The 27,971-nt window shown below is 36.8% G+C and overlaps 1 protein-coding gene across 25 annotated transcripts in view; it reads left to right on the top strand.

The window, feature by feature from the left end:
• The window catches only part of APAF1 (apoptotic peptidase activating factor 1), a 144,443-nt gene that overhangs the window by 26,530 nt on the left and 89,942 nt on the right, over window positions 1-27,971 (top strand). For 22 of the 25 annotated variants that reach the window (XM_077845988.1, XM_077845984.1, XM_077845990.1 and 19 more), the window contains 8 exons: window positions 1,177-1,308; window positions 4,387-4,500; window positions 4,950-5,134; window positions 9,890-10,016; window positions 10,948-11,073; window positions 13,607-13,738; window positions 17,145-17,270; window positions 26,851-27,012. In XM_077845988.1, coding sequence (XP_077702114.1) covers window positions 1,177-1,308; window positions 4,387-4,500; window positions 4,950-5,134; window positions 9,890-10,016; window positions 10,948-11,073; window positions 13,607-13,738; window positions 17,145-17,270; window positions 26,851-27,012 — 1,104 coding nt within the window. Of the gene's footprint in view, window positions 1-1,176; window positions 1,309-4,386; window positions 4,501-4,949; window positions 5,135-9,889; window positions 10,017-10,947; window positions 11,074-13,606; window positions 13,739-17,144; window positions 17,271-26,355; window positions 26,495-26,850; window positions 27,013-27,971 lie in introns of those variants that run through there. The other 3 variants (XM_077845995.1, XM_077845997.1, XM_077846005.1) reach the window with 2 other exon arrangements.

Raw genomic sequence — 27,971 nt, forward strand, 5'->3', positions numbered from 1 at the left:
TATCAAAACCAGAAAATTGACAAAAATAGAATACTGTTAACCCACAGATTTTTAAAAAAATTTTATTTATTTATGAGAGAGGCAGAGACACAGGCAGAGGGAGAAGCAGGCTCCATGCAGGGGGCCTGACGTGGGACTCGATCCTGGTACTCCAGGATCATGCCCTGAGCTGAAGGCAGCGCTAAACCTCTGAGCCACCTGGGCTGCCCAACCCACAGGTTTTATGTAGATTTTGCCAGCTTTCCCTCTAATAGCCCCTTTGTGGTTCAGATCAAGATCCCACGTTGCAGGGCAGTCCGGGTGGTTCAGTGGTTTAGTGCTGCCTTCAGCCCAGGGTGTGATCCTGGAGACCTGGGATCAAGTCCCACGTTGGGCTCCCTGCATGGAGCCTGCTTCTCCTGCCTGTGTCCCTGCCTCTCTCTCTCCTCTGTGTCTCTCATGAATAAATAAATAAAATCTTTAAAAAAAAAAAAAAAGATCCCACATTGCATATAATTGTCCTGTTTTCTTAGTTTCCTCAAATCTATGAAGATTCTTTGCTTTCTTTATCTTTCATGGTCACTTTTGAAGAGTACTAGCCAGTTATTTTGTATATTGTCCCTTAGTTTGGGTTTGTCTGATGGTTTCTCCTGACTAGATTAAGGTTATATATTTTTGGCAAGAATACTACCGAAGTCCTATTGTGCCCTTCTCAGAGCGTCATATCAGCGTGTCAATATGTCTTGTCAATAATGTTAATATTGATCACTTGGTTAAAGCGATACCTGCTAGTTTCTTCATTTTAAATCTACAATTTTTTCCTTTTGTAATTAATAAGTATTTTGTGGGGGAGATTCTCTGCACATTTTAATTTTTAAATTTTTAAAATTTTAAAATTTTTATTTATTTAAAGATTTTATTTATTTGCAGAGGGGGAGAGAGAGAGAGCATGAGCAGGGGGAGTGGCAGGCAGAGGGAGGGGGAGAAACAGGCTCCCATTTGAGCAGAGAGCCCAGTGTGGGGCTTGATCCCAGGATTCCGGGATCAAGAACTGGGCCGAAGGCAGATCCTTAACCGACTGAACCACCCAGACACACTTCTCTGTGTAATTTTAAATAGCTTGGTAAGCTGTAGTTACCGTGATGCTTAGGTAATAAAATTGTTTCTCTCCTCTAAAATATTTCATTTGGATTTCAGGATCTACATAAGAAGATAGTCACTCAGTTCCAGAAACATTACCAGCCACATACTCTTTCACCAGATCAGGAGGACTGCATGTACTGGTACAATTTTCTGGCCTACCACATGGCTAGTGCCAGTATGCACAAAGTAAGATGACCCATCTAAAAAGTATTATATCTATCTCACATTTATTTCATCCTATGTCTAGAATTTTCTTTTATTAGTAAAAATAGAATTATAGCCTATGTAAGTTTTTTTGTTTTTGTTACTCTTTTTACCTACAGTGATTTTAAAAGGTACTTTAGTATTTGTAGTAAATGAGTCACCTAAAAATTCATTCTCATCTTACCAGTAGCTTCCCCTTTGGGGGTGTATGGATTGGTGTTTTTAAGCTTTGAGAGGAAATGGAGAATGGGAAATTCTATTCATTCAGCAAATATTTATTGAGTGTCTGTTAGGTACTGGTATTCTTCATTGTGAAATATATCACAGGCACAAAGTCCCTACTCTCATTGAACTTACATTCTGTCGGGAGACGTTATAGTGGCCAAGTAAACTTATACTATGTTGGGAGTAGTTAAGTACTTAGCATGGAAGGAGAAAGTGATGATACAGAATCATCATGATTTGTGATGGATTTAGTATATACATTATAAGATGACTCTAAGCTTGCCCAACAGAAAATGGAGTTGCCCTGAACTGAGGTTGGGATGTCTGTGGGTAGACCAGGTATTTTCAGGGGGTAAAGGGAAGGTTAGGAAATTATTTTGAATATACTGTCTTATTAAGACATCTGACTGGAAATAAAGAGTATGTAGTTGCATATATGAATTTGGATTTCTGGGAGGAAATTATGAGCTAAAAATAAAATTTGAAAATCATCACCACATAGATGATTTTTGAAGTCATGACTACCAACTATTCAAAATGTTAACATTTTGGAAAACCGTATATACTTTAAGTAATTTATCTATGCTTAGGTATATTATCTCTTCGTTAAGGAGAATGGTGTATTTTTATACTTTTTTTTTTTTACCTAGTTTACATTTAATAATCTACACATTGGATTGAAGGTATTCCAATAAATATCTGTGCCAAATTAAACTGTAATTGTTGCACATTTAGGTTTTCAGTTTTTTGCCTTTATGATGCTGTAATCAACAGTAATCAACAGTGTTGTCTTTGCACTTACATTATTATCTTTGAAAATTTTTGAAGTAGGATTATTGAGTCTGCATCTTTTTAAAACTTGGTTATGTAAGTTAGTGTTGACAGGATTCAGTTTTTTCTCACCTTTTTAGCCTTTTTTTCCTGATTTTTAAAGATAATTTCTCATTTTTAAAGGTTTTTCATTAGAAAAGTTTGGGGAAAAAAGGAAAAAAAAGGAAAAAAAAAAGAAAAAAAAGTTTGGGAAAAAAACTAAAAAAATGAAAATGACAATTATTGCTAATGCTTTTTGTGTATAGTTTTTGAGATTGTTTTGCTGCTCAGATACACATACTTGTTCTTTTCTTTTTTAACTTTAACTTTTTAAGCATACATATGCAAGCTCGGGGAGGTTCAGAGGGAGAGAGAATCTCAAGCAGACTCTGTGCCCAGTGTAGAGCTCTATGTGGGGCTCGATCCCACAACTCTGAGATAATGACCTGAGCCAAAAAGGAAAGTCAGACACTAACCAACTGAGCCACCCAGGCACATCCACATATTTGTTCTTTAAACCCAAAATAGGATCATAATAGAAATAGTCTTATATCTCTTTTTTTCCCCACTTAACTGTATTTCAGGGTCTTTTTATGTCAATTTATATAGAACGACAAAATTTTTAAAGCTGTATATATGCTATTTCGTTGTATGTATGATCAGTTGGCTTATGGACACTTAGATTGCTTAAGCATACTTGTCTGATTATTTTCTTTGGACACATTTTTATAAGTGTAATTTCTGGGTCAAATGGTATATATGGATCAAGTTTTAATGCAGATTACCAAACTGTCCTCTAGAAGGGTGCTCTGAGTTACATTGCTACCAACATATATGAGAGTGTTTATTTCCTTTGACTCCAGCTAATATTCTTATTAATGCTTTTAGTCTTTAGAAATCTGATATTAAAAAATACTGAATCCTTGTTGTTTCATTTAGATTATTGGTGAGGTTTTTGCCATTTGTACCTTTTATTCTGTGCATTGACTCATCCATTGCCTTTACCTATTTTACTGTTGAGGTGTTTCTCTTATTTTATTAGAATTTTCTATAAATAAATAATATTAAGCCCTCATTTATCATATGTGATGTAAATATCTTTTTGGTCAAATTTTATTTACATTGTTTTCAACTATATTGAAGATTTTTGAGTTTTTGTGTAGTTAAGTGCACCTCTCTCTTTTGTGTGTGTGTGTACTTTGGCTTTGGTGTCATGTTTACAAACATTTCCTTCATCCTAAGGTTAGAAAAATATTTGCCTGTATCTTCTAATATTTTTTGAGGGTTTCTATTTTCTATTTAAGTGTTTAATCCAACTGAAGTTTATTTTGATTTAAGGTGTGTGGTTCATTTTACGTTTCTTTGGTTCCTTTTTATTTATTTATTTTTTTATTTTGGTTCCTTTTTATTTATTTATTTATTTTATTTTATTTTATTTTATTTTATTTTATTTTATTTTATTTTATTTTATTTTTTTAAATTTTTATTTATTTTATGATAGTCACAGAGAGAGAGAGAGAGGCAGAGACACAGGCAGAGGGAGAAGCAGGCTCCATGCACTGGGAGCCCGATGTGGGATTCGATCCCGGGTCTCCAGGATCGTGCCCTGGGCCAAAGGCAGGCGCCAAACCGCTGCACCACCCAGGGATCCCTCCTTTTTATTTATTTAAAAAAGATTTTATTTATTTATTTGAGAGAGTGAGAGAATGAGTGGGAAGGGGTGGAGGGGTAAGGCGGGGAGGAGAGAGAGAGAGAGAGAGAGAGAGAAAAGCAGACTCCCTGCTGAGCAGACAGCCTGAAACCTGATACGGGGCTTGTTCCCAGGACCTGGCGATCATGACCTGAGCAGAAGGCAGACACTTAACTGCCTGAGTCACCCAGGTGGCTGTCTTTGGTTCTTTATTAAGTAGCTTCCTTTTTGTCTTAAATTCTAGTTATCTGCTAAGTTTCAGTAGTGTTAGGATGGTAGAGTTTACATTCTTCGATGTCTTTAACAGTGTCCTCATCTTACTTTTTTTTTTAAAGGAACTTTGTGCTTTAATGTTTTCCTTGGATTGGATTAAAGCAAAAACTGAACTCGTAGGCCCTGCTCATCTGATTCATGAATTTGTGGAATACAGGCATATATTGGATGAAAAGGTATAATTAGTATGAAAGATAAGTTCTTAAAGGGTATTTCATTTTGTCATTTAATTCGAGGTTTAATAGAGGAGATGAGCAGAATAAAAGAGGAAAGAGGTAATTTCCTTATTTGACCCTTGATTATTCTAATTATTTTGCTTCCTAGCCTACTGGGAATGTGGATAGAATTGAGTTTGAAAGTTGGGGAAGTAAAGTGTTCACTGTTTGGTTTGTTCGTCTTTTTACCAAAGAATGTATTAAAGTAATACTTGGATAATGAGATTTTTTACGCTGTATTTGAAAATTTGGTTACCATGTATTAGTTACCTAATGGTTGGTTATTTAATTTTAGCTTATTCTAGAGGATGTCTCATTTAAGACTTAAAAGTTGACAAGATCACAGAAACAGAAAAATGTCAAAATCTTGGTTTTGGTTATATTTCTAAGAGATTTCAGTTTGTTCCTAGGATTGTGCAGTCTGTGAAAATTTCCAGGAGTTTTTATCTTTAAATGGACATCTTCTTGGACGACAGCCATTTCCTAATATTGTACAACTGGGTCTCTGTGAACCAGAAACTTCAGAAGTTTATCAGCAAGCTAAGCTGCAGGCCAAGCAGGAGGTCGATCACGGAATGCTTTATCTGGAGTGGATGTAAGTAGGTTAGGAGAGGAACCAAAGGGATTGGAGTGCTAACTATGTCATTATTTTTCAGGTAGTGAATAAGTTCACTCCAGGGAAATTTAACTACTTAGGAAAGGGCTGGAACTTTTAATAAGCATTCTTACTTATTGAAAAGTTCTGGAAAAGTAAGCATAGAAATATATATTTTCAAAGAGTTTATAGAAATAGATGCTTGCCTATAGGCATTTTGACCAGTCACACTAAATACCAAATGGTTTACTTATTGTAACATAGTTAATTAGTGAAGAACCCGGGCTTTGAAGCCACAAACATTGATAGGAGTCTCAATTCTGAAACCTGATAGTTTTGTGAGTTTGAACAAGTTACAGGTTGCCCTTTTTATTTCATATATAAAATAGAGATAGCAATTCTTTGAGGTACATTTTTGTGAAGATTGAAATGAAATATTGAATATAAAGTGATTAAGGCAAGTGCTCTTGCCTTAATATATTTTTTTAAATTTAAATTCAGTTAATTAACATATATTGTATCACTGGTTTTAGAGGTAGAGTTTAGTGATTTAGTTGTATATAACACCCAGTGCTCGTTATATCCTGTGCCCTCCTTAATGCCCATCACCCAGTTACCTCATCCCTCCCACCCCTGTCCCCTCCAGTGACCCTCAGTTTGTTTCCTCTGGTTAAGAATCTTGTAGGGTTTGTCTCCTTCTCTGATTAAATCTTTTTTTACTTTTGTCTCTCTTCCTCTATGCTCCTGTTTTTTTTTCCTTAAGTTCCACATATGAATGAGATCATGATAATTCTTTCTCTGATTGACTTATTTTGCTTAGCATAATACCCTCTAGTTCTGTCCATGTAATTGCAAATGTCAAGATTTCATGTTTTTTTGGTGCTCTTGTATTAATTAGAAAAAGGAAAGTGTAGGCTCTTTTTTAATGACTATTATATACAATATGCACACGTTATTCATTTTATATTCAAACATTAGTAAATATTATTTGCTCTATTTTACAAATGAGAAAATTGAGGCACAGAGATATTGAAACTTGACTAAGCTTATGTAGCTTGTTGAATGGGATTTAAATGCTGTGTCTGCCTAGGTTTCTGTTTTTTTTTTTTTTTAAGATGTATTTATTTATTCACGAGAGAGACACACAGAGAGGCAAAGACATAGGCAGAGGGAGAAGCAGGCTCTTCATAGGAACCCAATGTGGAACTTGATCCCAGATCCCAGGATCGCGACCTGAGCTCAAGGCAGGTGCCCAACCACTGAGCCACCCAGGTGTCCCAACCTAGCTTTATTTTCCATATGTTTTCTGTATATGCTTTTATTGTAGCTAGAAATAATGAATGATAGTTTTTTCATGTGTATAATGTATATCTGGATTGAACTTGAGGTTGGTATCTGTAATATTTATTAGTCCTGGGTCCTCTTATCAAATAGATTGCCGTGGGTGATTCCTCTAATGAAGCTTAGTTTAACAAACATTTGAGTTTCTCTAACATGCTAAGTAAGCATTATTACTAGGTGCTAAGGCTCTCCAAGGAATTTAGTCTAGTAGTGATGAAAATGTTTGAGTAAATGATTAAATATAATGTGATGGGTGCAACAGAAGTGTGTATAAAATGAAACAAAGAAGTGGGTGATTAACTTGGCTCAGTGAAGAATTTTGGGAATTTTCAGCAAGGAGTTAAAATTTTTTTTAAATTTAAAATTAAATTTTAATTTTTTGTTGGTTTTATTTTTATTTTAAAGTAATCTCTGGGGCAGCCCAGGTGGCTCAGTGGTTTGGCGCCGCCTTCAGCCCAGGGCCTGATCCTGGAGACCGGGGATCGAGTCCCGCGTTGGGCTCCCTGCGTGGAGCCTGCTTCTCCCTCTGCCTATGTCTCTGCCCCCTCTCTCTCTGTCTCTCTCTGTATCTCATGAATAGATAAATAAAATCTTAAAAAAAAAAAGTAATCTATGTTTCTGATTTAAAAAAAAAAAAATCAATACTGAGGGGGATATAAAATGAAAAGTCAGAGACTCTCCATCTTTTCTTACCTCCTACTTCCTGGAGTTAACTGTTCTTTAATGCTTTCTTAGGAAGAAGTTTATTCTCCCTGAGAAGCAGTTCCCTAACTTATTGAAGCTAGTTAGACCTGTCTATATTCTAGAATACTTGCTCAGTTTATATTATTATATTATATTATATTATATTATATTATATTGTACTATTAGCATTTGTGTTACTTTCTGGTGATTGCCTATTTTTCTCTGTTACTACTCCATACATCCTGTAGTATAGAATAGTTTGGAGATTAAAGTAATAGACTTTGACTCTAGACTGCCTGGGCTTGAAACCCAGCTCTGCTTTATTGGTTGTATATAACCAGGGAAAGTTATTCAACTTCTCTCACCAAATAGTGCTTTTTCATAGCATTATTGAGAAGATAAAATTGAGTATGTGTGTATACAAACTTATGCACACACAGAGTACTTAGAACAGTACCTAGTTCATAGAGCTTGATAAATATTTGTTACTGAGAATAGCATTAAGCATTTTGCCTGGTCCATATTGTTGGCATGCAATAGAAATTTGTGGAAGATTGACTGAATTGATGTTTTGGTTAGTAGTTGAAATAGAATTAATACATGGACTGATATCAAATGAGCATAGGTTTATTTCTTCTTGAGGTTTTTTTTTTTTTTTTTTGAGTTTGTTTTTTTACTTTTTCATGCTGTTTTTTTCTTTTCCATTCTATCAACTGTGTTTCAACCCGTGATGTTCTCTCTGAGAATGGTTAGTCATTCATAGCTGAATCTTTTAACTGGGTTTGACCAGATCTTATTCAAATAATGCTTTATTTTACTACTAGCAGGACTTTTTTTTTCCCTGTAGAAAGGTTTAGGTTGGCATAAGCTTAAATTTAACTGAATTTTTAGCCTTCAAAAAAAGTCATTTGTTATTTCTTTAATACTTTTTGGCCATCTGTTATGTGCCCATTATTGTGATGGTCACTTTCTGTCCTTTGGGGAATTAAGTAGTTAGAACAAGGAGAAAGAGAGTATAATTTTAGTCTAATCCTCTGAACTTTGCTAATAACTAAACTGTTTTTATTCCAGGTTTTCATTACTCTAGTTCTTATATTTGTTTCATCGCTTCTGGTAAATTATAATACTTTCTAGGCAAGATCTAAGTCTGATTTATCTTTTGTGTTCCCTTTTTTCATTTGGTCCATCTTGTGTGTGGTTAATTTTTTAAATTTTTGTTTAAATTCTAGTTAGTTAACATATAGGGTAATATTGATTTCAGGAGTAGGTATGTAGTTAGTTTTTTTCAAGAATAATAACAGTGGCATCCTTATGTGCCAGGCACTGTTTATGGCAGGTATCATTACTCCTGTATGATACTCCTACTATGAGGAAATGGAAACTTATTAGGTTCAATAATTTGCCTAAGTTTACATACTTAATAAGTAGCAGAAGTAGGTTTGCTTTTTATCTGACTCCTAAAATAAGCACAATGCCATTTAACATATTGTACTCAAAGTGACTGGGGTATATGTATAAAATTCTGACACTGTTCTGATACTTTACTCCTGTAGCCCATGAGAAATAACATACTAACTACACTAGTGAAATAGTATTCAATAGATTAAGATACAAAGAAAATGACATTGCCTTATCTTTTTATCCTCTGTGAATAATTGTGGTTAGAGAGGAGCAATTTTAAAGTACATCATTGTGGGGTGCCTGTGTGATTCCATTGTTTAAATGTCTGCCTTTGTCTTGGGTCATGGTCCCAGGGTTCTGGGATTGAGCCCTGCATTGCCTCTGGCTCCCTGCTCAGTGGGGAGCCTGCTTCTTCCTCTCCCTTGGCCCCTTTCACCTGCTCATGCACTTTGCTCTCTCTCAAATAATTAAATAAAATAATAAAGAAAATAAAGTACATCATTGTTAATGGTGGATGTAGTGTCATACTTTAATTAGGAATTGAGCTTCATTTTGTTATGGCTTCTGTCCTTTTATTTATTTTTTTAAATTTTTAAACTTTTTTAGAGAGAGGAAGAGAGAGAGGAGGGGTAGAGGGAGAGAGGGAATCTCAAGCAGGCTCTATGCCCAGCGCAGAGCTCTATTTGGGGTGGGGCTTGATTTCTTAACTCTGAGATCATGACCTGAGCTGAATTGAAGAGTCAGTTGCCTAACTAACTGAGCCACCCAGGCACCCTGGCTTCTTTCCTTTTAAAAACAATGGAGAAGGGACACCGGGGTGGCTCAGCAGTTGAACGCCTGCCTTCGGTCCAGGGTGTGATTCTGGAGTCCCAGGATTGAGTCCCACATCGGGCTCCCTGTGTAGGAGGGAGCTTCTCTCTCTGCCACTCTCTGTCTCTCATGAATAAATAAAATCTTAAAAAAATAAAAACAATGGAGAATGTTTTGAGGGTATCCTTATATAATGTTTTCTCTGCACATGTTATCATTAATGTATCAAAGGAAGATAGGAAGCAACATGTATTTGATTAGATTTCTCCCAACTCAGTGACATTTGCAGCACCTGACAGATTACTTTATATAGTGTAGCATTTCTCTTAAAGAGCTACTTTCATAATGCTTTTTTCCTTCAGGAGATCTGTGCTGTCATTTACGTGTTGTAAACTTAATTTAAAAAAAATTATGTTTTTGGCAACACAACGCTATTAAAAGACAGTTTACTTTATTATTGAAAAAAATTACTTTTACTCGCACTTATTGGATTTCTGTTCATTTTCTCCTTGTATGTAGAAACAAAAAAAACATCAAGAATCTTTCCCGCTTAGTTGTCCGCCCCCATACAGATGCTGTTTACCATGCTTGCTTTTCTGAGGATGGTCAAAGAATAGCTTCTTGTGGAGTTGATAAAACCTTACAGGTAAAACATCTCTTGAGAAAAATTGAAAGAGGCATGTACTTAATACTGTGCATATTACAATATATTTAAATCCTAAAATTGAAGAAAATTACACACTAGAAATAGAGAAATCCAAATCTCTTAAACATTTTATGAAACCTTTCTCTGGAAATTTAGAAAATATTTATGTGCTTTCATAATTTTAAACTTACCAAGTGACATAAAAGTGCCTTTTATCCTAGCAGTCAGTTACTGTCATCCATGTACCCTGTAAGAGTAATGAGGAAATGCAACATGTTCAAAGACATAAGGAGCAGGTTCTGATTAAAAAACAGTGATTAAGTAAAATACTTACTTTATCACAGGTTCAGACAGATTTCTGACTGTAAATAGGAATTGGACTGGATTATTTCCTAAGGTGCTTGAAGGAATTTAAGTTCTTTTTTGTTTTCAGAATACATGAATGAGTGCATTTCTTTAAATTTATGCTCCGCTTTTTGATTTTGAAGGAAACAGGATCCAACTTAGTTAAAACTTTGATGTTTGGATTAGATTTAGACTTTGCAAGATTATGACTTTAATAAACCTTATTTTTATATGTGTACTTTATTACTGATTTTACTAATTTTGGCATTTGAGCCCCCAAAAGAGAACATGTTGAATGAAATGTTTGCTGTTTAAGAATTTGCAAAAATAAGAAAAAAAAATGTCAAACTAATCTTAACTGAAGCTATACTCTGCTAGGTCTTTTTATGTATATTACAAACATTTAACAAGGGATAGTTCTCTATGTTTAAGGCATATAAATTCTGACTGATATCCTGCTTTTTGGAGTGTTTTTGCTGAGGTTCATTACTATCACAAAATAATATGGATTAAGATTTTTTAAAGAAAGATTTTTATTGAGTGGTGGCCATTGGTTTATGGTAAAAAAATTTTGTTGCTTGTGCAGGTGTTCAAAGCTGAAACAGGAGAGAAACTGCTAGAAATCAAGGCTCATGAAGATGAAGTGCTTTGTTGTGCATTCTCTACAGATGACAGATTTATAGCAACCTGCTCAGTGGATAAAAAAGTGAAGGTAGGGAAATATTTTTCTCTTGAGTTGTGATTACCGTAGAATTCATTTTCTTTTTCCACAACAGAGGGACTAGGGTAAGTAGGGATAAAGTGCTCGTTGCTCGTTGATCTACTGACTTGAGGCAAACCAGTTTTTAATCTACTGTAAATTAAATTAGCACTATTTTTAAGGTATTGACCAGGCACTGGGAGAAATTATTATAAATTAATGAATTTTCCTATCATTTATTATTGATAAGTCTGTGGGATAAAAATCAGTTGGAACCTTTGAGTACATTGTGATTGGAAGTGTTTCTGCACAAAATTATTATCTGACATGGATTCCTATTGTAAAATACATAATTTGTGAAGTGCCACCCAGATTTTTTGTTTTTTTTAGAGAGAATGTGGAGTGGAGGAAGGGCAGAGGGCAAGAGGGAACCTTAGGCAGGCTTTATGCCCAGCCTGGAGCCTGATTCCGGTTTCATCTCATGACCTTGAGTTGAAACCAAGAGTTGGATGCTTAACCAACTGAGCCACCCAGGCACCCTCAACACCCACTTCAGGCTTTTTTTTTTTCTTTTTTCTTTTGAGACAGAGCATGTGCATGTGAGAGCCAGGGAGGGAAGAGAGAGGGAGAGAGAGAGAATCCCAAGCAGGTTCCATGCCCAGTGCAGAGCTTGACTTGGGCCTTGATCTCATGACCCCGAGATCATAACCTCAGGTGAAATCAAGAGTCAAATGCCCACCTGACTGAACAACCCAGGCACCCCTCACTTCAGGCTTTTTGAAAGGTGGATCCTGACTTGGTGGGAGCATTGCCAATAAATAAGTCAATAAATAAGTCAGTGAATGAATGAAAGAAAGAGAAAAAGAAAGAAAAGTAGATGGAGTATTGAAATTCGCTAGGTGGGGTGAGTCTTAGTGGACCTGGGAACAAGAAAATTGTCTTGGAAGTTTCCTTGGGGTTTGGACCCACTTGAAGAAGACCTTCGAGTGTCTAGACAAATTTAGACCTTGGAAAAATCTACTTTTTTTTTTTAAGATAGATTAATTAATTAATTAATTAATTAATTATAGACATAGAGAGGCAGAGACACAGGAGGAGGGAGAAGCAGGCTCCATGCCGGGAGCCTGATGTGGGACTCGATCCCGGGACTCCAGGATCGCGCCCTGGGCCAAAGGCAGGCGCCAAACCGCTGAGCCACTCAGGGATCCCCAGAAAAATCTACTTCTTGATAGAGTGGACTCTCTAGGTAACTTTAACACCAACCAGTTAATTTATTCCATAGCCTCTACTCTGAGTCAAGCTTGGAGTTGGCCATTCTGTGCAGCTTCAAAGTCAGAGCTATGTGGAATAAAAGGAGAATAACACTGAGTTTCTGTTTTCTGAGTACTCAAAATAGAAAACAAGAGACCCAAATGTCTATTAAAGACCTGAAAATAAACTCTTTGGACCTCTGGAGAGCTTTGATAAGATTAAAAAAAAAAAAAGATAAAAAAAAAACGTGAGGTACCTGGCCGGCTAAATTAGTAGAGGATGTGATGCTTCATCTTGGGGTCATGAGTTTGAGCCCCATGATGGGCATAGAACTTATATAAAAATAAAAAGAAAAGAAAACAAAGAAAATAAATGATATGGGAAAGACATCAATACATCTAAAAAGTCCAAAGCCCAGTGAAGGTTAGGTAATTTATTTCTTTTGTTCGTTGTTAGATAAAACACACTGCTTAGTTGTCTTACATAGTAACTAGAATAATGATTACTTCTAAGGAATTTAACACTGTGTGAGTCTTTACACACTTTGTTATATCACATGATCAATTTCTCACTACAATTTGAAGAGTAGGTATTGATCTTATATTACAGATGAGGAAATGGGTTCAGAGATGACATCCTTTGTCCAAGCTCACATTAACTGATAACTGATGATGGAGTCAGGGTTCAAAGCGAGATTTCCCTCAGATTCTAAAGCCTGTATTTTTTTTCAAGGATCCATCTGCCTTTACTTTTTATTGATACCTTGAAGTCAGCAATAAATAAATTTACTTGTCCTTTATCTGTCCTTTACATGTCCTTTATCTCATTTGGTACCTTGAATTGTGTAGGATGAGTATAAGTGTCCTCATTTTACAGAGGAGGGAACTGCGATGCAGATCACTTAGGGACTTGACGATGGACACACAAATTATAAATGGTAGAGCCAGGTCTTAGACTTAATCCTTCCAATCGAAAGTCCATTATTTCATCCCTTTTATAGCACTTCTCTGCCTCCTGTCATTCATGTGACCACATGAAGTCTTGCCCTTGAAGAGTATAATGTTTTCATGGGATTCTAATTATGCTATAGAAAGGCACATGTGTAGACTTGCAAGTAATTAAAAAAAAAACATCCTGGAAAAATATGGACATATTTTAGAGAAGGGGAAATATTCATTAGCCTCATGTCTCACTGGGAAAGTCTGCCATAGAAGAGCTCTCATTTGTTTGCTCCCCTGTTCTCCCTTTGAAAATAAAGGGTAGTTGTAAATTTTATTTTCTTTGTTCTCTTTAGATTTGGAATTCTATGACAGGGGGACTAGTACATGTCTATGATGAGCACTCAGAGCAAGTCAACTGCTGCCACTTTACCAACAACAGTCATTACCTTCTCTTAGCCACTGCATCAAGTGACTGCTTCCTCAAAGTAAGTATGGATAATGAGAATTATGCAGACAGATTTAATAGGCACATCAGAACATCTCTTTTGATCTTTTTTTTTTTTTTCCATCTCTTTTGATCTTGTATTGATCAGGGGTCTTTTGATTTCAGTGATAGGAACTTCCATATTAGCCTACGCCAAAAAAAAAAAAAAATTAAATTATTGGTTTATTTAACTGAAAAGTCTAGAAGGAACATGGCTTTAGATATAACTGATTCCAGAAATTATCTTCTTGGAGTCTAACCCCCTTTTCATCTATAGACTCTGTTTCTCTCTTTGTTGGTTTAGGAGTGTTGTTTCTGTGTGGTAGGAAATATGGCTGTTCTGAGTTACAGGCTTACATGGGTCTTACAGCTTATAGTCACAGAGGAAGAGAAACCTACTCTTTCCCAGATCCCATAGCTTTAATTCTAGAGACTGTTTGACCTGGTTTGGCTTATATGCTCATTGTCAAGTAATTCTACTGTGCCAGTAAGATGGAATCCTTCGATTGGTTAAGGATCACAAATTTAGCCATGTAGAGATTTATTCACAAGAGAGGTTTTGGTCTTAGAAGGAGGAAGGAAAAAAGGTGCTGGTAGGAAAAAAAAAAGAAACTAAAACCACAACAGATATGCATTTCATATATGTTTGATAATGCTTTCTAATTATAAAAGGTTTTATTGTTTTTATTTTTCTTAAGTGGCATATTGAAGATAGCTAAATGAAATTTTCTGGGGTCCTAGAAAGATTCACTAACTTCCTTTGGATTATTTTTTGGTTTGGTTTCTGTCATGTATTTTTTAAAATCACACCATCTTTGCAACGAACGGGTCATTATAATTTTGGGAGTGTTGGGCAAAACATTGCAGTTTGGAAAACCTCATAAACTGTGTATTTGACATTTAAATAGAGTATTTCATTCATTCATTCATTCATTCATTCATTTATTTAAAGATTTTATTTTTTCATGAGAGATACAGAGAGAGAGAGAGAGAGGCAGAGACACAGACAGAGGGAGAAGCAGGCTCCATGCAGGGAGCCTGACGTGGGACTCGATCCCAGGTCTCCAGGATCAGGCTCTGGGCTGAAGGCGGCGCTAAACCGCTGAGCCACCTGGGCTGCCCTAAATAGAGAATTTTAAAAAGCTTTAGAAAATATTGAAAATTCTCTCTCTCCCCTTCAGTTCAAGAAGCTGAAACTTTTATTTTTTTTTCTTTTTTTTCCCCTCCAAAGGAAAACTGACATAGAAGCTCAGTGTGTAAGAGATAAAGCCCATTGCTCTGGTTGAAGTGGAGTGTGGGCTTTTTTTTTTTTTTTTTAGAGACCTTATTTATTTAAAAGAGAGTGTGCATGTGCAGGGTGAGGGGCTTCTGGCTCAGCAAGGAGCCTGATGTGGGCTAGATCCCAGGATCCTGAGATCATGACCTGAGCCAAAGTCAGATGTTTAACCATTAAGCCACCCAGATGCCCCTGGGCTTGCTTTTCTATACTCTCTTGTTTCCTTGCTTATTCTACCCAGTATCCATTTCAGACATGTTTCTGCAATCCCTAGGGGCCTGCCTGCATTGCACAATTTGAAAACACTGGATTGGATTAAAATAACATAATATTAAAATAACTAATATAGACTTACAATCATAGCTCATTATTACTCAAATATGATTTACCCTATTGAATAAATCCACTTCTAAAAAACTAAGACTTGGGATCCCTGGGTGGCTCAGCGGTTGAGTGCCTGCCTTCGGCCCGGGGCGTGATCCTGAAGACCTGGGATCAAGTCCCACATCGGGCGCCCTGCATGGAGCCTGCTTCTCCCTCTGCCTGTGTCTCTGCCTCTCTCTCTCTCTCTGTGTGTCTCTCATGAATAAATAAATAAAATCTTAAAAAAATAAAAAAGTAAAAAACAAAACAAAACGAAGACTTCCTCCCTCTATTGGAGCCTGCTTCTCCCTCTGCCTGTGTTTCTGCCTCTCTCTCTCTCTGTGTCTCTCATGAGTAAATAAATAAAATCTTAAAAATAAAAAAAAACTAAGACTTCTGTATTATTTATGATTAATTTTTGATGTTTCTTTTTAACACTTAGTAGGGGAAAGTTTATATTTCCTCATTTTAATTATAGACAAAAAGCTCTAGGATATGAGAGCACAGTGATGTAGGGGGTCGAATGGTTAGTCAACGATTTTAATTAAGGACAAGTTTTACTTTAAGATCTGCCATATGACACCTGCATTACCATGCGGAAAATTAGAATTCACTTCTTGTGACTCTCGAACTGAGAGAAGCCAATGAAAATATGTAAATCTGAAGCTGCCCCATGTGACTTATCTGAAAAATTGGATTTATCTAGGATTGGGATAAAGGAGATTAGGATGGAGATGGACATGAAGAACAGGACTTATCTCATTGATCATTTCCAAAGGATTTTTGCCAAGATCAGTTGGTCCTCAGAGAGGACCATAGCCCTTTTTATTTATATTTTATATACTTTTCAAACATACCCAAAAGGAGAGAGTACAATAATGAACCTTTGTGGTATCCGTTGTCTAGCTCTAACTTTTATTAAGTTTAGTTTTGTGATATATCTGGTCCATGTTCGCTTTTCCTCGTTACTCTTTTTTTTTCAAGTTTATTAATTTTTATTAATCTTTACACTCTATGTGGGGCTTGAACTCAAGAACCCCAAGATCAAGAGTTACACAGTCTTACCCAGCCAGATGCCCCTTCCCCATTCTTAAAACTTCTCTTTCTACCATAGATTTGTTGGAATGAGCATACAAATTTCAGGTGACATTTGATTGTTATGTTTCTTAAATCTCTTATTCTGTAGAAGTTGCCCTTCCCCTCTCCCTCTTTTTTATGCCATTGATTCATTAGAGAAATTGAATCATTTGTTCTGTGGATTCTGGATTTGGTTGTTAACTTGCTCTTCAAGCCTATTGTATAATGCCTGTCAAATGTATTTATACCTATCTTTGCTTTCGATTTTTGAGTCCTAGATTCAGAGTTTGCATTGGGAAATCTTAGAAATGACCATTTAGGTAACCTAGCATCTAAAAAAATTCGGGGGTGTTTTATTTTACATATTAATACTTATAGAGCTGAGTAAAATAATAATGATTCCAAACTACTTTGTTAAGATAAGCAGTAATTATTTAGTTAGTGTTCAGACTAAATGCCTTAGTAAGCCTTTGGTCCCTTGATAGATTTAGGTGCTGATCTAAGGGCTGCCCATTACTTGGTAATCACAAGTTCACCTTTGTTGTTTGATACCTTTGCATTACTTACAAATTTAATATTTTTCTGTAATTGAAAAAGCTTAAATGAGAGAGAAGGAAGAACATTATGTAATTTCTAACTTTTCCTCATTCAGTACTAGTTTTTTAGTTATTTCTTTATCTTTCTCAAATAGCTCTGGGATTTGAATCAAAAAGAATGTCGAAATACCATGTTTGGCCATACAAATTCAGTCAATCACTGCAGATTTTCACCAGATGATAAGCTTTTGGCTAGTTGTTCAGCTGATGGAACATTAAAGGTACGCTTTTGTTTATCATTAAAATTGGTTGCAATTTTGTGGTTTTATGATTTGGTTGTAGGAATAGGTTTCTCTTTTTCACATTTCTATAGGAAGTGCTTCTTTCAACTTCTAGGGTATTTAATAGAACTGTAATTGCTTGTTGTAGTGATTTTTTATGAATGGTTTACTGACTTATGCTTTAAAGTGTATATATTTTGAATTCTTATTTTTTAAGCATATATTTATGGTTTAATAAAATTTTGAGGTATTTGGAGTCAATTTGTAAAGGCCCTACTTTTATTTATCCTTTATTCTGCTTTTTAATTCATATTTTCCTCTTGAAAAGTCTTATTTGGGGGAAGACTCAGAACTAGGGAGTAAAGGGGATCCCTGGGTGGCTCAGCGGTTTGGCGCCTGCCTTTGGCCCAGGGCGCGATCCTGGAGTCCCGGGATCGAGTCCCGCATCGGGCTCCCGGCCTGGAGCCTGCTTCTCCCTCCTCCTCTGCGCCTCTCTCTCTCTCTCTCTATCATAAATAAATAAATAAATATTAGAAAAAGAAAACAACTAGGGAGTAAAGTTTATTCAACCTCCTGAAGTTTATAGTCCTAAAAAAAACCCTAAATTCTTTAAATTTTTACTGTCTCAAATAAGATCCCAATCCCACTTTCTTTATTATTTTTGTCTCTACCATCATTCTAGTCTCCTCTTCATCGATTCTCCTTTCCTCCTTTGGTCTTGTCTAATCCATCTTTCACTTAATCTTTCAGTCTATCTATTCCCCTTTCATTCTATAGTGTTTACTCTAGTTCATGCTATCATCCCCTTATGCTTTTGATAGCAGCTTTTTAAAATATATTCTCCATTCCTCCTAATCTTGGTACAGAACTGCTAGCATGGGGTGCCTGGGTGGCTCAGCCATTGAGCGTCTGCTTTCAGCTCAGGGCGTGATCCTGGAGTCCTGAGATTGAGTCCCACATCGGGCTCCCTGCAGAGAGCCTGCTTCTCCCTCTGCCTGTGTCTCTGCCTCTCTCTCTGTGTCTCTCATGAATAAATAAATGGAATATTAACAAAAAGAACTGCTAGAATAACTCTTACCACTTTCAGCTGGGACACAGAAGTACCATATTCTAAGTTGTTATAAACCCAGACTCATCAGGTGCACCTGTAAGGTTCTTTACGTTCCATCATTCTGTTACCTCTGTTCCTGGTCACTTTGTTTCTTCTAGCCCCCTTAACCCTAAGCATTCTGGGCAAGATAATTTGGTAGTTAATGTCAGCTACTGTTCCTATACAGATCTCATTACTCTTTATTGGGATTTTTGGCCTGCAGCTCCCTTGCCCATATTTTTTAATAACCCTCAAAACTTTAAAGCCTCCTTTAGAAAGTATTCTTTTATCACATCCATCTATCTGGTTCTGAGTACATCCATCCTTTTAGATATATTTATATATATTAATACAAACTATTCAGTTGTCTTCTCATTTCCTCTTGTAAATGTGCTGTTCGGTTCAGTCATTTTCATGTGTCTTCTTTTCTTTGCTAAGATTGAATATAGATTTATGATCTACAGAGACCTTGCATCATCTTGTGCTCTCTGAAGTTCATAGTACAGAATTGTACTCAAAACATGCACTCAGTAAATTTTCTTGACATATATTTTTTCCAGAGAAATACTTGAGCTCTCCTGGACACTATTTTGTTAGAATCACTAGAGGAGGAGATTTGTTAATGCTAATAGGTAACTCCTCAGTTATAGGAAGGTGAAATCTCTTGATGCTGATCCTCTGGTTGAATCTTTGATCTCTCTTTGCTGACTGAAGATAACTCGTTTTTGTATAAATTACTTCAGGGCATCTAGGAGCCCTTTCTGGGTAAAATTCCACTTTAAAGAATTTTCTAGCCATTAGTAGATGTTGGAAGCATTCTTACATAGAATATTCAGGTAAATAGATTTTGACTTCTCTGACATGTTATCTACAGATACTAAATATCCATCTCTTCCTTTAGGACATTCTGTATCAGAGGAAGTTTTTCAGAATACCCTTGTAAGTGTTAAGACAACCCTTTTCTAAGAGAATCTTTGAGTTATATGGGCCTGTTATTTCTTGTTTTCTATTAAGTGAATGATTTCAGAAGAAGACATTTTATATCTCAAGTTTTTCCATCTTCTCACCATTGCCAATTCCAAGTTTTGGAAAGATTCCATTTTCCTTAGTATTATTCCATTATTAGGTTGTTTAATGTTCAAGACATTTGTGAAACCAGACTATTTATGTTTTATACATTTAAGGTGTACCTTCTTTGCTGTCAGGTATGGTCTGTTCATTCCTAATTGATTTGCCTTATTCACCACAGTTCCAATTCAAACTTCTGCTGTTGTTTTTAAGCCCCCAATGTTGTCACTGCATCCCTTTCATTCTCTGGAGAGAACCTTACCTCATACCTATTCAGAGGGTTGACACCACCCCTTAATAAGAATTCCTCCCTCCATAAGTCTCCTCAAAAATTGCCATAAAAATTCCAGCTCCCTTTCTTTTTTTTTCATCTCAGTTCCCAGAAAGTTCTCTACTTATGCCTACTGTTCCTTTTTTCTTCTTCCCTTGCACATTGTGCTTCACTGATTATTTCTTCTTTCTTTTTGTATCTTTAGCTTTTCTTCACTTTGGGGTCCTGTCCCACAGCCTACACATGTTCTTGGGCCTTTCTAAAACGAAAAAGTAAAAAACCTTTGATGCTCCATAGATTGTGTTATCCTTTGAAATAGTCATTCTGTTTTTCTCTTTCCCTTTATTGCTAGACTTTTTAAGCCACCTGTACTTGCCTCCATTTCCTGACTATTCACTCAATTTCGAAAACTTGTTTTAAGCCTGGTCATGTTTTTCTTGTATTTCCTTGAAGCGTGTAAAATCCAGTTTTGTTTTCAGTCTCCATTCTTTTTGTTGTAAAGGTTAATGCTTTTTTGGATTAGTGTGAAATCTGATACTTTTCTTTATCCAGGCCTCATTCTTTTTGTTGTAATACCAGTGGTTAGCACTTTTTCCCCCATCAACCACCTATATTTCCTTTTTGAAACTCTCCTCTTCTGAGGTCAGTGTTTTCTACTTTTTCCTTTTATCTCTCTAACCCCTTCTTCTTTGCTTTTTTTGAAAGATTTTATTTATTTATATGAGTGAGGTGGAGAGAGAGAGTATGCGAGCACAAGCAGGGGGAGTGGCAGAGGGAGAAGCAGACTCCTCACTGAGCAAGGAGCCTGATGGAGGGCTTGATCCCAGGACCCTGGAATCATGACCTGAGTAAAAGGCAGACACTAACCAACTTTGTCACCCAGGTGCCCCTCTAACCCCTTCTTTAACTTTTTTACCCTGCCCACTACAATATAGCTGCTCCTTAAGCATCTAACCTTGAATACTGCTCCATTACTTTTCTTCCATCCCAGTATCAGTCCCATAGTTTCAACTCTCATCTCTTTAAGTGACTTTCAGATGTGTTACTACCTCCAGCCCTCATTTCTTTTGCTTGTACTTGCTAGTTGTTGTCACTTAGATTATACACTGTGCCTCAAACGTACCGTGCTCCACACTGAACTGTATTTTCTTCCAAAACTTGACCCCCTTTTTGTGGTTCCTGTATGTTTAATGATTTTGATCAGATCAGTATTCAGAAATTACATCGTTGTCACTGGTCACAGTTGAGTCACACAGTATGAGTTATTTCCTTTCTCATACAAGTTCTTGTTTAAGAACAATTAAACAAGATTAATTAATTAATAAATTGGGATCAATTAATCCAATTAATTGGGATTAAATGTGCTGTACGTTTAATATTATTTTTAACAAATTATTCTTATTTTTTATTTATTTTATTTTATTTTATTTTTTTATTTTTTTTTAATTTTTTTAAAAATTTTTATTTATTTATGATAGTCACAGAGAGAGAAAGAGAGAGGCAGAGACATAGGCAGAGGGAGAAGCAGGCTCCATGCACCAGAAGCCTGATGTGGGATTCGATCCCGAGTCTCCAGGATCACGCCCTGGGCCAAAGGCAGGCGCCAAACCACTGCGCCACCCAGGGATCCCTATTCTTATTTTTCAATGCGTTCATCACTAATTCATCTTCAAACTAACACTTTTCAAAATTGCCTCTCAAGTTATTCAAACTTATCAGGTATTTGATAAATTTTCTTTTCTTGGAAATAACTTTCTTGGAGGGCTTTGTCTTGCTCCATTCTGATTGGTAATACTACGAGTGTCCGGCTGCCATCTTGGGACATCCTTTTATTATTCCCACAATTCCTTTTACTTTCCTCTTAACTCGAAACTCTGTTTCTTGGAATTTTCTCTCTCTCTCTCTTTTTTTTTTTTTTAGATTTTATTTATTGATTCATCAGAGACACAGAGAGAGAGAGAGGCAGACACACAGGCAGAGGGAGAAGCAGGCTCCATGCAGGGAGCCCAATGCAGGACTCAAATCTGGGAATCCAGGATCACGCCCTGAGCCAAAGGCAGATGCTCAACTGTTCAGCCACCCAGGGAATCCCTGTTTCTTGGATTTCTTGTCATCATTTTTGCTTTATTTTCCCCCTGGTGGAGAATCTCTGGCTTCCTAAGAAAGAATCTTTGGGAGATAAATTTTTGAGACTGTGTCTTTATACTTGCTATTTTTGACTACATAGAGAATTCTGAGTTGTAAGTAATTTTTCCTGAGAATTTTGGAGACATTATGCCCTTGTCTTCTCTCTTCTAAAGTTTGTCTTGAAAAGTTTGAGGCCATTCTGATTCATATATAATCTATTTTTTTGTCTTGAAACTTTTAAGATCTTTATCTTCAGAAAAAAAATTTTTTTTAAAATTTCTTAAGTGTCCTGGTGTGGGTTTGTCTTCATTTCTTGTGCTTTGGCATTCAGTGGCTTCTTTCTTTCTTTTTTTTTTTTTTTTTTTTAAGATTTTATTTATTTCTCCATGAGAGAGAGAGAGAGTGTCAGAGACACAGGCGGAAGGAGATACAGGCTCCATGCAGGGAGCCCGATGTGGGACTTGATCCCGGATCCCAGGATCATGCCCTGAGCCAAAGGCAGACACTCAACCACTGAGCCACCCAGGCGTCCCTCGGTGGCTTCTTTCAATTTGGAAATTCAAATACTTCAGTTCTTTAGGCTTACTTTAATTTTTTAAAAAAGATATATTTATTTATTCATCAGAGACATAGAGAAGCAGGCACATAGGCAGAGGGAGAAGCAGGCTGCCCGTGGGGAGCCTGATGGCGGGACTTGATCCCAGATTCCAGGATCATGATCTGAGCCAAAGCTGAACCACCCATGCGTCCCTAGGCTTTCTTTAATTATTTAATTTATTCTTCTCTCCTTTTTCTTTTTTTTTTTTTTTTAAGGTTTTATTCATTCTTGAGAGAGAGAGAGAAAGAAAGAGAGGCAGAAACACAGGCAGAGGGAGAAGCAGGCTCCATGCAGGGAGCCCGACATGGGACTTGATCCTGGGTCTCCAGGATCAGGCCCTGGGCTGAAGGTGGTGCTAAACCGCTGAGCCACCCGGCCTGCCCTCTTCTCTCCTTTTTTTTCTAGAATTCCTGTTTGGTTTTTTGGTTATTATTTTTCTCTATTTCTCTTTGTCCATTTGCCCTCCTTTCTGGAAGATTTCTTTAGCTTTATTTTCTAGCTTTACTTTCTAATCCTTCGTTGGATTTTTAATTTCTGTTGTCATATTTTTAAGTACCCAGTCTTCTGATCCAGAAGAATTCTGTTCCTTTTTCATTTTATCCTATTTTTGTTTCATGGATGCAGTTATCTTTTTGTGGGCGTTAATAGTTTTTTTTTTAATTCATATTCCTGTATAGTCAATGTTTTCTGTGTTGGTTTTGGTTTCTGCTGTCTTTTAGAAATATAACTTAGCTATCTGACCTTGTGTATATCTACAGATGGTTTCTGACTTACGATGGTTTAAGGTTTTTCAACTTCATGATGGTGCAAAAGTGATACACATGCAGTAGAAACTGTACTTCAAATTTTGAATTTTAATCTTTCCCCTGGATAGTGATATGCAGTATGATCCTCACTTGTGATGCTGAGCAGTGGCAATGAGCTGTAGCTCCTAGTCTCCCATGCAGTCATGAGAGTGAACAACCGATACACTTAGAACCTGTCTGTAGCACTACCCTGTTATTTGCTTTTGTACAGTATTTAATAAATTATATGAGATATTCAACATTTTATTATAAAATAGGCTTTCTTAGATGATCTTGCCGGGTCGTAGGCTAATATTAGTGTTCTGAGCACGCTTAAGGTAGATGAGCTGTATTAAATGCATTTTCAACTTATGATAGGTTTATTGGGAGGTAAGTTGAAGAAGATCTGTATATGTAGTAGATATATATCCTGCTCATATTTAAGAATGCAGCGCTAAAAGGCTGGTAAGGAATTGTAAGCTTGCTTTTTGTGAGTTTCCCTGTAGGGTAATCTGCCTTCCATTTTTGATGGCAAACTCCTAATGTCATATTCTTTAGATCTTTTGTCTTGATCTTTTGGATATTCAGAGAAGAATCTTCAGTCTCCTGCTTGTAGGGTATAAGTCTGGTTGGCAGGTTCTGAGATGTTTAAGTAGAGATCTCAACATTTGGGATATAGACTTTCTCTTAATTTCTCTATTTTCAAAATGGTGACCCTGCTCTTAATTGTGCAGGGTGTAGAAAAACCCTCTACTCTTCAGCTAGAGTAGAGATATAGCAACCTGGATTGCATAGTTGTGGAGGGGATTTCAAGGGATTTGTAGTGATACTCCACCTTTATCAGAAGGTACCTGGTGCAACACTTCCTTAGCTTTTTAGGAGTTTTATGTTATGAATTGGGCTGCTGCTTGGCTTTCCCCATGGTGTGCTCAGGATTCAGTTTTTAGGAGCCTCCTTATCACTTGTCTTTCTGCTTTTTATCCTTTACATTTTGTGGTTGTTAACTCTTCTTCCTTTCTTGTTTGTCTTGTGAACTATGCCTATGGAGAAAAATTTTCCTTACCATTGTTTTATGTGGATTTTGGGAAGACATGAAGATGAATGTATGTGTTCCATCTGCATCTTTAACCTGAACCCTATTTCCTTCAGTAACACTATTGTTTCTACTCACCTGTGCTTGAAACACAAGAAGAATCTATCTGTTCACTTAAAATGTATTTTTTTGATTATCTATTGAATACCTACTATGTGCCAGATACTGGCATTTGGGTTTTAAATACTAAAAACAAAACATCAAACAATTAGTTCCTGGCCTGAAGTTGTTCAGATTCCAGTTGGAGAGAGAGATAAGGGAATTGACGAGTTATGGAAATGGTAAAAGGGGGCCCTGAGAATAGGTGAGGACTGTGTCCAGGCACCTGGTGCTGTACCCAAACTGCAGCCTGTTTTCTCTTTTCATTGTCTTTGCTTTCCCATTTTGTACTTAAGCTTATTCTGACCCTTTAGCCTAGAATCTAGGCCGTAGAGTATTCCTCTTGTCTTTTTAGTGTCAAAATTCTGTCCATCCTAAACTGGTCTACAGTAGGCTAATCTTCAGGAGGAGACAGTGGTGTCCACCTCTGCAAAAACTCTTCCCTCAAGTCCAAAACTTGGGTCTAACATGCCCACTCTGCTGTATCTTTTCCTCTCAAATGACACATCTGAGGTACGTTGTCTGAGAGTCACTTAAAGGCTTGTCTTACCTCCTTTATTGACCTGTAAAGTCCTTGGGAGAGGTATGTATACCTGATTTATTTATATAATCTCAAAGTGACTAGCATAGTGGTTAATGTGTTCAAGATGATAAGCCTTTGCTGTGTCCCTTCAAATCAAATTAAGACTTGTCCAAACTCAAAAGAAAACAGTGTTAAAAGTCTTCAGGGACAGGATTTTGACTTCATGTGTGAGTATCAAAATGTGATTGTAGAGTACAGAGCACTAGCAGTGGGGGAGAGACATTATTGCACTCTTGGTGAGAACTACCGTGTTTGTGGCAGCTTTCCCACAGTGCTGTTAAGCCAGTATCGTTAGTCGGCTCATGCTGATAGACATGTAGTAAGCAGAGGTCCTGCAAAATGATGTTGGATAACAGCATTTCAAGGTCAAAGTCTTCTAAAGCTTTTGCCTTCTGAGAGGATGAAAAACTGTAAAGCTGTTTCCTGCCCCAAATGGCTCTGTAATCGTCTAAGCATTTTACAGGGTATGTTGATCAGCATGTGTTTTTCAGGCCTGTTGATGAACCATTTCATCAACATTTAAAACATTTAAAATGTAAGTTTGCCATTTAAAACTCAAGGGCCAGTGTGCACATGGGCCCTTGATATAGTTTGGTGACTTGCTGAAAATCAAATGCTGGTATTTACTTGGTCCCCTGATATGTGAAATTTCATCACACTTGGGTAGAAGCTGAAGTCAGGTCCAGATGCAGAATATAGTTTAGACAGATTTAATGAAATTGGGCTGTGTTAGTTTTTTTGTCTTTCTTTCTTAAATCCAGGCGGTAGTTGCTTTGTTTTTCATATTAAGAGTGAAATGGTGTGATTTCTCATATATTCTAGTTGATGTGACTAAAGCTTCTGGCATTTATATGTAGGTTTTTTTTTTTCCCCCCTCTCTAAGTATCAAGAAAGGCTGTTTTAGTATCTGATGTCTCTTGCTTTATCCAGTTTATCCATATTTGTTGCAAGGGGAAGAGTTTTGGTATTGGGTGTATATAATATGTCTGTGGACTTGAGAGAGATTTAAAAATGTGCCTGGTCAGATAAATCTGGTTTTATCTTGGAGCTGTTCTTTGGAAACGGAGGTAAAGCCTAGGAAACAGCTTATTTATTTATTATTTTTTGTCCTTGTCCTTGGCCAACCCTTGGTCTGAGCATGGCAGCCATTATCACTCTATGAAGCTGGGATGCTGCTTAAGGCCTAGGGGACTGAAGTCTTCTTGAAGGACTTTTTCTTTGTGCTGTTCAGGTGGCTCTGCTAGTGAGTGAGTTTAGAGTCTTTTGAATCACATTCCTCAGGATTCAGTTGTTTTAGAGCTCTGTTTGCCCCCACCATACACACAAGGTGCTTTGCTTCTTTCCAGCATATTCTTTGTTTTCTGTTTTCAGGGACTTCCTTATGTCTCTGGATGCTTTGCTATGTTTTTAACATGCCATAGACTGGGCCTTGTGTGGTGTCCAGGCTGTGCATACAGTCGATGGAGGCAAACTTCATGCCTGGCACAGCAGAGGGCAGCAGTGACAAGTTGTGAGTCTCCTCTCACTTTTTTTCTACTCTCATCCTTACTGTCAACACCTAATCTTTAGCTTCCTTCACACCATGCAAGGAGTTTTTAGTATTTTACTTAGTTTTATATTCTGCATTTTGCACTTCTGGCAGTGCTTTTAGTTTTGTGTTTGTTTTTGTTTTTTTTCTTTTTGGAAAGGTGGTGAAATAAGCTGGAGTACTTAATTTAAAAGTTTTATAAAAAGTCATGCATAAGTGAAAGTATTTCATGAGAAAAAGTGAATATTTGCATGACATTTAATCCAGGTGGAATTCTAGAGGTGTGATTTGAGATTAAAACAAATTTAAACATTTTTTTTAATCTTTGCAATCTGAAGCTTTGGGATGTAAAATCAGCAAATGAGAGGAAAAGCATTAATGTGAAGCAGTTCTTCCTAAATTCAGAGGAGCCTCAAGAGGATATGGAAGTGATAGTGAAATGTTGTTCATGGTCTGCTGATGGCACTAGGATAATGGTGGCAGCAAAAAATAAAATCTTTGTAAGTATCATTATTTTAACAAGCCAAAATTAGCCTGATTTAAAGAAGATGAAAATGTCAAATTGATTTTTGCTTTGTATACTTTATTGATATAAAGAAAGGATAGCTGTATGATTTTGGGGAGGCTCTCTAACTTCATAGTTCTCAAAACTGTGCTCCAGGGGATGTTGGTAGGCTTTGTGAGGAGAGTCCTCCATGGTCACACAGATTGGGAAATATCATGTGTTGTTTTCCCTCATTAGAGTTACTCCGTGTATGATAACATACTTAAGGCCTCCAGAAGTTCAGTAATACAGAAGTAATTTATATTGGTTAATCCAGTGTTTCTCAAATTTATTTAAAACATGGAATACTTTCTGCATCATTTTAAAAAAAATTTTTGAGTACATTGGTTATTGGTTTAGGTGATTTTCAAAGTGCTTTTCTGTTAGGCTGTTCTAATTGTTAGGTTTTTACTTTTTACTACCCAATAATGAAGACAGCTGCCTATTCTATACTTCTTAAATTTCCTCTGTGGCTCTCCTCCATTAGTTTTTAGTATGACCTGTCCTGGGAAGCATTTTAAGTATGGTTTCCTGTCTTTTGCTGTCAGCTCCTGATGCTGCACTGCTTACCATCTGTGCATGCTTGAAGGGCTCTGTGTTCACAAAACATACTCATGGCTTCCACTGGAAGCCCATGCCTTGGTCTTAAATCACAACGCTGTATTGGTATAAATATTTTTGTCATTTGGCAAAAACTTCAGAAGAGTATATCCAACATTTAAAAATCTTTTAGGGATCCCTGGGTGGCGCAGGGGTTTGGCGCCTGCCTTTGGCCCAGGGCGCGATCCTGGAGACCCAGGATCGAATCCCACATTGGGCTCCCGGTGCATGGAGCCTGCTTCTCCCTCTGCCTATGTCTCTGCCTCTCTCTCTCTCTGTGTGACTATCATAGAAAAAAAATTTTTAAAAGTTTGT

This window comes from Canis aureus, chromosome 13 (genome assembly GCF_053574225.1).
Source record: "Canis aureus isolate CA01 chromosome 13, VMU_Caureus_v.1.0, whole genome shotgun sequence".
In the NCBI taxonomy this organism is placed as follows: domain Eukaryota; kingdom Metazoa; phylum Chordata; class Mammalia; order Carnivora; family Canidae; genus Canis; species Canis aureus.